Genomic DNA, 9,813 nt, shown 5'->3' on the forward strand with positions numbered 1-9,813 from the left:
CCGTTATACATTTTCGGTTGCTCATTAACATAGTCGTTCATTAGCCAAAACCATTTCTGGGCCCGCTTTGGCGCTTTCACTGCCGCTGAACGGAAAGCTGCCGAAGCGCCACTGCCGCTCGCGTCAGTCGAAGCGGCACTCGCACCGCCACGCAGGCGCCGCAAGCTCGCCTCTGGTCATCTGCCTTCACAGCGCGAAGCCGCGCGAAGCCAGCGCGGCCTCCGACCGTCGCAACAAGTCCTCCGCCTGCTTCAGATACGGCGCGTCGCGAAGACGCTGCAGCGCTTCCTCCTCCGCCTGCTCTTCCTCCTGCTCCTGCGAGTCGGGGCCTGCTTCCCCATCGCCCCCACTAAAACCACCGGCTGGGCAAGCAGCGACAGCATCCGTCGCCCTCTGCGTCCCCGCCCGTGGCGTCCCCGCCTTGTGGGCCGCCCTCCGCCGCCGCTCTGCCGCCGCCGCCGCCTCCTGCTGCTGCTGCTGCTCCCGCTGCCGCTCCCGCTGCTGCCGCCGCCGGCGCGTGTGCCGCTCCGCCGGCGCCGCCACCTGCTCCTGGAAGGCCGCCAGCAGGTCGCGCAGCAGCAGACCTGTACCACATGTGTGTGTGTGTGTGTGTGTGTGTGTGTGTGTGTGTGTGTGTGTGTGTGTGTGTGTGTGTGTGTGTGTGTGTGTGTGTGTGTGTTAAACACAAACAAACGGAACAAAGCCGCCGAACACGCGTGCGCAGTTACGGACCAATACCTACGCCGGTTACCGAGCTCCGCGGTGGGCGATGTGTGTGTGTGTGTGTGTGTGTGTGTGTGTGTGTGTGTGTGTCTACGGTTTCCACGGTTATTCTGCCAGATCACGTGAATCGTGTATCTGGTATAACCAACGACAGGGCTCTCAAACGAGGGCTGCCGTGACCTGGCGTTTCCCCGGCAGAGCGCAGACAGCTCTGGAGTCCACAGGGTAACGCACTCCGACCCTTCACCGCGCCAGTAATCCTTGCGTAATTACTACCCGTATAACAACCTCAGACCCAGCGGGCGAGCTACCTCTAAAGACCAGGCGGGCAGAAAACAAAAACAGCACACAAACCAAAACACGCAGCACGCGACAGCACGCGACAGCACGACCACATTGGCTGCGGGGCTGAGTCCTACGACCCCGCAGCTTGCACGTGTGTGTGTGGATGTGGTGGTACGTGTGGTGGGTGTGGGCGAGGGAATGCGCCGGTTGCGCGCGTGTGTGTGTGGGGGGGGGGGGGGGACGGATTGCTCGGCCCACAAGGCCCCAGGGCCCCACGGCCCCAGCCAAAGCCTCGCCCGCTTTCCCCCTCACCCAGCAAGCACACCCAACCCTCACCCATACCCACCCAACTCCCACCCCCACCCTCACCTGCTCGGTGCAGCACCACCAGCGCCGTCATCACCTCCGCCTCCACCGCCCCCGCCGCCTCCTCCTTCCGCTGCCCCTCCTGCCTCTTCTCCTCCTTCTCCGTCTCCTCCTTCTCCGCCTCCTTACTCGCCGCCGCCGCCTCCAGGGCCTCCGCCGCCGGCCTGGCCGCCACCCCCACCAGCTCCACCCACCCCGCCCAGTCCAGTCCGGCGTTGGCAGCCAGCGCGCGCTGCACCAGCCCCTCGAACTCGTCCGCCTGCGTCAGGGGCCTGTGGGGGGCGTACGGCGGCAGGTGGTGGTGGTGGTGGTGGTGGTGGTGGTGGTGGTGGTGTGCAGAGACAGTGCGTGTGCGTGTGAGCGCGTGTGTGTGTCTGTATCACAGCAACCCGTGCATCCCGAAACCTCACGTCCAACCCCCTCCTCCCTCCTCCCCTCCCCCTCCTGCCCCCTCCCCCCATCCTCCTCCCTACCCACCCCCACTGCACCTGCAGTCCTCCAGCGCCGCCGCGGCGTCGGCGTGCCCCCTCCGCAGCAGCGCCCAGGTCCAGTGGGCGTTGTGGGCGTTGAGCCAGTTGTGGTTGAAGGACAGCGTGTCGGCGGTGTTCTCCACGCAGTGGTGCCAGCCGCTGGGCACAAACACCGCGTCACCCGTCTCCTGCGGGAGGGGGAGGGGGTGTGGGGGGTTATGTGCCCGAGCCCAATGAAAGAGTGTGCGTGCGGTGTGTGTGTGTGTGTGTGTGTGTGTTACATTCGGGTGTTACATTCGTTATTTAAGAAGGGGGGAGGTGTGTGCCTAAACCGCCATTGGCACACACCTCCCCCCCTTCTTAAATAACGAATGTAACAGCGCGGAGGGGGGGGGCGGTCTCTGTCACCTGCACTCCGCTGGCCCCTTCCCCTTCCCTCCCCACCCCTGCTACCCCCGCCCGCCCGCCCGCCCACCTGTATCAGCTCGTACGCCACCGCCCGCGCCGCCGCCAGTCCGGGGAAGTCCGCCTCACGCAGGCGGGTGGGCACCCGCCACAGCTCCAGGTGCGGCGCCAGGCGAGTGCCGCCACCGCCACACCCTCCACCCCCTCCACCTCCTGCACCCCCTGCACCACTCCCGCTCCCGCCCGCCTCCGTCACCCCCGCCCCCTCCGGCTGCTGCTGCTGCTGCTCCCCCGCCGTCCCGGCCCTGTAGTCGTAGAGCAGGTGTGTGTGCTGTGGCGGCACCAGCAGCCAGCGCTTGCGGCCGCACACGTTGGCGGACCAGGAGTGGCTGCGCAGCACGTCGCTGTGCAGCGGGCTCCAGCTGCCGGCGGGGCCCAGGTAGCAGAACCGGTAGTCGGACGTCACAGTGGCCGGGGAGGAGGAGGAGGAGGGGGCGGAGGAGCAGGAGGAGGAGCGGGCGGAGGCAGCGGCGGCGGGCCCGAATGTGGAATCCGCTGCCTCTGCCCCCGCCTCCGTCGCCCCTGATGCCTCCGCCGCCGCCGCCTCCGCTGCCCCTGCCCCCGCCTCTGCGTCCCCCGCCTCCGCTGCCCCTGCCCCCGCCTTCCCCGCCCCCGCATTCGCCGCCCCCGCCTCCGCCGCCAGTGCGTCGTAGTAGGCGTTGAGCCAGTCCTCCGCGAAGTAGTCTGGGAGGCTGTAGGGGCGGAAGGCGGGCAGGTCGGCTGTGAAGTGCCAGTCCTTGAGGTACAGCAGGCCGCGGGGGCGGGCCGCAGCCTGGCCGGAGGTGCTGATGGGGGTGGGGGTGGTGCAAGTGCCGCCGCCAGACTGCCGCAGTTGGAGGCTCTGGTCCGCCCCTCGCTGTTGCTGTTGCTGTTGCTGCTTCCCCCGATGCTGCTGCTCCGCCAACTGCTGTTGGTGCTCCCCCCGCTGCTGCTGCTCCTGCTTGTGGTGTCGCCACCAGGCCAGGTAGTCGGACAGGGCCATAGCGCGCACCTCGCCGCAGCCGTCGTCCAGACTGCGGCGGAGGCAGCGGGCAACGGGCAGACACTTGTGTGCGAGTGCGTGTGTGTGTGTGTGTGTGTGTGTGTGTGTGTGTGTGTGCGTGTGTGTGTGTGTGTGTCTGCAGGTGTGTGTGCAGGTGTGTGCACCATGGAAGCGTGCCGCCCCCGCCGCTGCCCCGCCCCACCCCCCGCCACTCCGCACCCACACACGCACCCCCACGCTCCTCGCTCTATTGCATTGTAGTTTGGGCTGGTATTTACAACCCCCTCCCACCCCACCCCACCCACCACCCGGTGTCGGTGACTGCCACGGTGCACTGCCCCGCCACCGCCTCCAGCGCCCCCAGAGCCAGCCGCTCGCCACCGCCGCCGCCGCCGCCGCCACCACCACTGCCAGCTGCCGCCGCCGGCTCCCGGAACACGGCACTGGCCTTCCAGCCGTCCGTCACACCCTGTGGTGTGGCGTAGTGTGGTGTGCGGCCTTAAGGCATACCTTGGTGCTCCACCTGTGATTTCTTCCGTCCTCTGCCCGATCGCACCTGCCTTGGAAGGCTGCGGACAAAACCTCCCACAAAAACCCCACCTGCTCCCGCCCCCCACCACCTGCTCCCGCCCCCCCCAAGCCCCCAGCCCCCTAGTCCCCACCCGCCTTGCCCGTACGACCACGGGCCTTGGACACCTCCCACCTCCCCTCATCCCTCGCCCCCGCCCCCCTCACCCTTATGACCACGGGCACATTGGCGGCCAGGTAGCGGCGCACGAAGTCGTCATAGCTCAGGTCGGCGGCGTGGACGGTCGGCAGCCGCCGGTAGCCGCCACTGCTGGGGGCACAGCCGGGGCCGCCGGAGCCGCCGGGGCCTGGGCCGCAGCTGCCGCAGCCGCCGCCGGGGCTGCCGCTGCCGCGCCCGCTGGCGCCTGCGCTGTCACCATAGCTGCATGCTGCTGCTACTGCTACACCGGCTCCTGCTGCCACCCTTGCTGCTGCTGCTGCTGCTGCTGCCCCTGATGCTGCCCCTGATGCTGCTGCCCCAGCTACATCGCCGCCCGCCCCAGCATCAGCCGTTTCCGCTGCACAGGCTGTCTGCGGCCGGCCCTGGTGCGGCTGCTGCTGGGCCCGCCATGCCTCCGCCAGCACCTCCCGACCGAACAGCAGCGGGTCGGACTGGGGCGTGTGTGTTTGTGTTGGTCAGGGCAGCGCCGGCAGTAGCAGGGGGGTTATGGGGGAGGGAGGGGAGGGGAGTCGGGGACGCAGGGGGCAGGGCGGGGAGTGGGCCGGGACACATTAGGTGGGTGGGTGCGTAAGGGTCAAAGAGGGGCACCAGTGGCAGGCCGGGTAGCGCGCTGCATGGCGCCTTCAATATCCCAGGGGGTTGGATCTCACCCGCGGAATGGCGGCGGGTGGCGCCCGCAGCAGCTCCAGCGTCAGAGCGGGGCTGCGAGCAGCCGCATGAGGGATGGAGGAGGGTGGGGGGAGAGGGGGGGGGGGGGGCGGCCGTCAACGACGAGGCCTTTTGGGGCAAGCTTCTATACCCAGTGACCTATTGCTTTGCACGGAGACGGTAACTAGCTTGAGCTGAAGGGTCGTGCGCAGACGAATCGTCGTAGCGCACACCTTATTCGCGGGCTTGGCTCCATAGCTCTCTGTTGTTATGCATTGGATGTGATTTTCGTTTGTTTATCTGTATCGTCAAGCGAATAGCCCGTTCTTAACAGACGGGGGCTCCAATGCCGGCATTGTTGGTTGCATGGTGCAGGTTTTGCAGCACGCGTCTAGACTCGACCGCAAACCCGTCTTAATTGCACTCGCACAAACCATAACAACGCGACTGGCGGGAAGTGCACGTCACCCACCACATTGGGGCGGGATCTTGTGCCCAAACCAGAGCTCGTGACCCCGCGGGGGACTTCGTTACATCAGGACATTCGATCTGAGCTAATTACGCTAGCGGCGTGACAGCTTCACGCACGGCGTTCGGTCTTTCGGTCCGGTGGTCGGTCGTTTAGGGCGCAGCGGCAGCAAAGATGGCGAGCACAGCTATTGTCGTCATTTTGGAGAAGATAACGAGCAAGGACAAGGACTTTCGCTACATGGCGACGTCCGACCTGCTCCATGAGCTGCAGAAGGACACGTTCAAGGTGGACTCGGAGCAGGAGCGCAAGCTCTGCAACGTGATCCTCACGCAGCTGGAGGACCCCTCGGGCGATATCTCCAACCTGGCCGTGAGCTGGTGAGCAGCAGGCCGGCGTGGCTGCGTGAGAGCGGCCGAGCGCGGCCTCGGCCCGGGGGATCGTGCCATGCCAAACCTGGGACTTCCGCCAAGTTATCTCCGCCCAGTGGCCTCAGGCTGCTAGCAATCTGCAAGCAGTGTGGTCAGGCCTGCTGCAAGACCGGGGGCAGGGCCGCGGGTGCTGCTGATGGGGGATAGGTGTGAGCGTTGCACAGGGGTGCGACGCAGAGAGAGAGCTGGGCGGGGCACGGACTGGGATGGGGCAGAGCGATGGCACTAAAGCGGTGTGGGGCCCGGAGCACCGAAGCCAGTTCGAAGGGAGGTCGGGGCCGGGGCGGGGGCTCCTGGTTTAACACGCGGCCTCCCCGCACGCCGGCATGCACACCCACCTCACCCTGGCTGCCTGCAGACCAGACCAGTCCAGCATTACAGCCACAGCCCGGCCCCCCCGCCCACGCGCACACGCACACGCACACACAAACCGGCTTCGTGCCTCACGCCCCCCTCCACATCTCTTCCCCCCATCTCCCGCCCCTCCATCCCCCTCAGCCTGGGCCACCTGGCTCGCAAGGTGGCGGAGTCGCGGGCCGAGGACCTGGTGCGGCAGCTGTGCGACAAGGTGTGTGTGGGTGGACGGGGTGTGTGTGGAGGTGGGGTTGCAAAGACGGTACAGAGAAGCAAGGGGGGACAATGGGTGAGCGGGAGGTGGGAGGTGGGAGGTGGCAGGGCGCGGGCGGGGCGGCGGCGTCACGGGGGCGTGGTGTGCAGTCCCACCCCCCTAGCACCTGCATCACCAGTCCCACCACCACCATCCCCATAGCAACACCACCACCCCCATCCCCTACCACCTCACCACCGCCACCGCCATTGGGCAGGTGGCCGGCGGCGCGGCGGGCGGCGCGGGCGGCTCCGGCGCCGCCACCAGCGCCGCCGCCAGCAAGGCGCGCGACGCCCAGCGCGAGATCGCCTCCATCGGCCTCAAGGCGCTGCTGAAGGAGCTGGCCGCCTCCGCCGCGCCCGGCCTGGCCGCCTCCGCCGCCGCCATCATCGCCGGACGCATGTTGGACGGACTGCAGGCGCACAAGGTGGGCGTGCGTGTGGGGGGAGGGTTGGGGGACGGGGGTGGGGGAAGGGAGGGACAGCCGCAAAAAACGTGTGCTTTGCAGGGGGGTCCCAAGGGATCAACGCATTGTACCTGCTCTGTCTGTCCACAAGAGCTCTTTCCACCGCCCCTCTACACACACACGTCTCTCCACCCCCAACCCCCAACCCCAAAAACCCCAAACCCTCCAACCCGACCCCCCCCCCAATCCCCAAACCCTGCACCCCCAGGACGACGCGGACGTGACGGGCCATGTGCTGGACATCCTGGCGGAGCTCATCAGTCGCGGCGGCGGGCTGCTGCCGGCGGACATCCAGGGCCGCGTGCGGGACGCGCTGCTGGCGGCGCTGATGGGCGAGGGCCGACTGCTGCTGCGCAAGAAGGCGCTGCAGGGGCTGGGTGAGTGAGCGATTGGGGGAGGGGTTGCAAGGATTGGTACAGAGAAGTGTAGTGAAGTAGACCCCAGGGGGAGGGGGAGGGGATGAAAGGGGGGATGGGCGGGGGGCAGGGGATGAGGGGTGGGTGGGTGAAGGGGGGAAATGTAGCTACCAGCCCAAACAAAGTTGAACCCATGCAAGAGAGCGAGGAGGAGAGCGTGGCCTATGCTTTGACAACGGAGCGGCACTCGGCGCAGGGGAGGTAGCCGTTCTAGGAGCCCGTAAGCCCCTTCCCTCCCTCCCGCCCCCTCCCCTCCTCCACCCCTTCCCCCCCTCCTCCCCCTCCTCCCCCTCCCTCCTCCCCCTCCTCCCCCTCCTCCCCTCCTCCCCCCCTGCCTCCTGCCTCCCGCAGCCGCCCTGTCCGTGTACCTGACTGACGACGCGCTGGCGGGTGTGGTGGGGCCGCTGCTGGCGGCGCTGCAGCAGCAGCCGGGCGTCAAGGCCGACTTCGCGCGCACCTACGTGCAGGCTGTGGGGCAGGTCAGGTGAGGAGGGCGTGTGAGGAGGGGAGAGGGGGAGGGAGAGGGAGGCGGGTCAGGTGATGAGGGGGATGGGGATGGGAGAGGGAGAGGGAGAGGGGGAGAGTACGTGATGAATTAGACCTAGGACGCGGAGGCGTGTATTTGTGTGTTGTGCTACACGTGGTGGCATGGGGCCTGGCAGCTTCCTGGGGCCGGGGGGCGGGGGGTTGCAAAGCTGGTTGGACAAGCGGTACAGGATGCCCTGAAGACTGCAGACGAAGTCGGGGGGACACGTCACAGCCGCTAACGATCCACCGGCACCCTCACCACCCCAATCACCCCGCCAGCCGCGCTGTGGGCTACCGCTTCGGCCGCTACCTGTCTGTGGCGGTGCCGCTGGCGGTGCGCCACTGCGACCAGGCGGCGGAGGGAGACGACGAGCTGCGGGAGCACTGCCTGCAGGTGTGTGTGTGTGTGTGTGTGTGTGTGTGTGTGGGAATGTTTGTCAGGGGGTGTGTGCAGGGGGAGCGGGGTGTGGGGCGTGGGGTTGGGTGGGGTGGGATGCAAGGACAGTCAGAATGTCCTGGAGACCAGACGGATGGGCGAGGAGGGTAGCTTGCTCCAATCCCAAACCAGGGGGTTTGTTTGCACCAAGCAGCAAACCATGAGAGCAACCATAGCACGGAAGCGGGGGACAGCCTCCTCCGACTCGTGCTCTCGAACACGCTCACCGACCCGCCCACCCACACTCCATCACACTGCAACACAGGCTCTGGAGGGCTTTGTGCTGCGCTGCCCGCACGACACGCGGCCGCTGCTGGAGCCGGTGCTGGCGGCGGCGCTGCGCTACCTGAGGTACGACCCCAACTTCGCCGCCGATGACGACGACGACGGGGAGGAGGGCGGCGGCGGTGACGACGACGACATGAGCGGCGGGGACGAGGACGAGGACGCGGACGGGTGAGGCGGGTTTGGAGTGGTGGTGGTTGGGGCTAGGGGGGGTTGTAGATACCAGCCCAAACTAAACCGAAGGGGGGCTGGGGGCCGGCGCAAAAGCCACGGCCGCCACTGCGACTGACGCTCCGCCTCCGGCTGCTCCTACTGCCGCCACTGACGCCCCACTGCTGCTGCCGCCACGACTGCTGCTACTGCCGCTTCTGCCGCGACCGCTACTGGTGATGACGCCCCCACACTGCTACTGCTGCTACTGCTACTGCCGCTGCTTCTGCTGCTGCCCCGCTGGCGCGCAGGGATGACGGCGACGAGTACTCGGACGACGAAGACATGAGCTGGAAGGTGCGCGTGTATGGCGGGGGTGGAGGGGCGGAGGGGCGGCGAAAGGCACGGCGAGAGAGGGCTATGGGGGCCGGCGGAACAGGCGGGGCGTGTAGATGTGGAGCCTTCACCCTCACCCGATCCCTCATCCCGAACCCTCACCCTTGCTTACACCTCCCTCCCCTCCTCCTCCCCCTCAGGTCCGCCGCGCCGCCACGCGCATCCTTGTGGCCCTCATCGGCCGCTACCCCGACCAGCTGCCTCCGCTGTACCGCGCCGCGCTGCCCGAGCTGGTGGGCCGCTTCGAGCGCGAGCGCGAGGAGGGCGTCAAGGGCGACGTGTTCGCCGCGGTGGGGGAGCTGCTGGCGCAGGTGGGCACCACGGCGGGGCGCCACGGCGGCGGAGGAGGCGGAGGAGGCGAGGCGGAGGCCAGGTGAGGGGAGGAGGGTGTGTGTGTGTGGGGGGGGGGGGGGCAGGAGGAGGGCAGTGGTGGCGGAAGAGGGGGGAGGGGGACAGGGGAAAGGGGGCAACACGCGGGAAACCCTTGCTGCTTTCCTCCTCTCTCGGCTCAATTCAGTACACACGCTCTCTTCAGCTCAGCAGTTTGCGCACTCATTTTTCTCCCCCTCTATGCCTGCCGTCTACCTCACTAGTCGCTACACTTCTCTATACCATGTTTGCTCCCCCCCTCCTCCCCGCCCCGCAGCCCTGTGTCGCTGCTGTCTGCTGACACGGCCATGATTGTCAAGGCCGCCGCCAAGCAGCTCAAGGACAAGAGCGCCAAGACGCGCGTGGGGGCGCTGGGCGTGCTGCGGCAGCTGGTGGCGGTGCAGGCGGCGGTGGCGGCGGCGGCGGAGGGCGGCGGCAGTGGCGGCGGCGGCGGCGCGGTGCCGGGCGCGGTGGTGGAGGTGCTGGTGCCGGGTCTACTGGCAGCGCTGAATGTGAGGTGGAGGATGTGGGAAGGGGAAGGAGAAGGGGGACGGGAGGGGAGGGGAGGGGAGG

General features: G+C 67.8%; 2 protein-coding genes across 2 annotated transcripts in view; one reads left to right on the forward strand and one right to left on the reverse strand.

Annotated features, from left to right (window-relative positions):
* Nucleotides 1–42: 42 nt before the first annotated feature.
* On the reverse strand, nucleotides 43–4,988 carry CHLRE_03g177007v5 (uncharacterized protein). Its single transcript, XM_043060980.1, has 8 exons — nucleotides 4,921–4,988; nucleotides 4,690–4,741; nucleotides 4,027–4,470; nucleotides 3,597–3,760; nucleotides 2,320–3,322; nucleotides 1,863–2,032; nucleotides 1,378–1,646; nucleotides 43–584 (listed from the first exon to the last, which is right to left on the reverse strand). Exons 1-8 carry the CDS (start codon nucleotides 4,941–4,943, stop codon nucleotides 187–189), a joined length of 2,523 nt encoding a protein of 840 aa, XP_042926109.1. The 5' UTR covers nucleotides 4,944–4,988; the 3' UTR covers nucleotides 43–186.
* Nucleotides 4,989–5,108: 120 nt separating this feature from the next.
* Nucleotides 5,109–9,813, forward strand: part of CHLRE_03g177053v5 (uncharacterized protein) — a 12,414-nt gene continuing 7,709 nt past the window's right edge. Inside the window, exons 1-10 of the mRNA XM_043060981.1 lie at nucleotides 5,109–5,536; nucleotides 6,086–6,155; nucleotides 6,412–6,621; nucleotides 6,869–7,037; nucleotides 7,428–7,560; nucleotides 7,884–7,998; nucleotides 8,306–8,496; nucleotides 8,787–8,832; nucleotides 9,012–9,244; nucleotides 9,518–9,752. Coding sequence (XP_042926110.1) covers nucleotides 5,331–5,536; nucleotides 6,086–6,155; nucleotides 6,412–6,621; nucleotides 6,869–7,037; nucleotides 7,428–7,560; nucleotides 7,884–7,998; nucleotides 8,306–8,496; nucleotides 8,787–8,832; nucleotides 9,012–9,244; nucleotides 9,518–9,752 — 1,608 coding nt within the window. The 5' untranslated portion in view covers nucleotides 5,109–5,330. The remainder of the gene's footprint in view (nucleotides 5,537–6,085; nucleotides 6,156–6,411; nucleotides 6,622–6,868; nucleotides 7,038–7,427; nucleotides 7,561–7,883; nucleotides 7,999–8,305; nucleotides 8,497–8,786; nucleotides 8,833–9,011; nucleotides 9,245–9,517; nucleotides 9,753–9,813) is intronic.

Source organism: Chlamydomonas reinhardtii, chromosome 3 (genome assembly GCF_000002595.2).
Source record: "Chlamydomonas reinhardtii strain CC-503 cw92 mt+ chromosome 3, whole genome shotgun sequence".
NCBI classification, from domain to species: Eukaryota; Viridiplantae; Chlorophyta; class Chlorophyceae; order Chlamydomonadales; family Chlamydomonadaceae; genus Chlamydomonas; species Chlamydomonas reinhardtii.

Coding starts and splice junctions, on each gene's coding strand:
- CHLRE_03g177007v5 (XM_043060980.1), bottom strand. CDS start 4,943: ATGGAGCCAAGCCCGCGAATAAG. Junction 4,742..4,920: donor GAGCCAAGCCCGCGAATAAG/GTGTGCGCTACG, acceptor GGCTGCTCGCAG/CCCCGCTCTGACGCTGGAGC. Junction 1,647..1,862: donor GCGGCGCTGGAGGACTGCAG/GTGCAGTGGGGG, acceptor CGCCCCCCACAG/GCCCCTGACGCAGGCGGACG.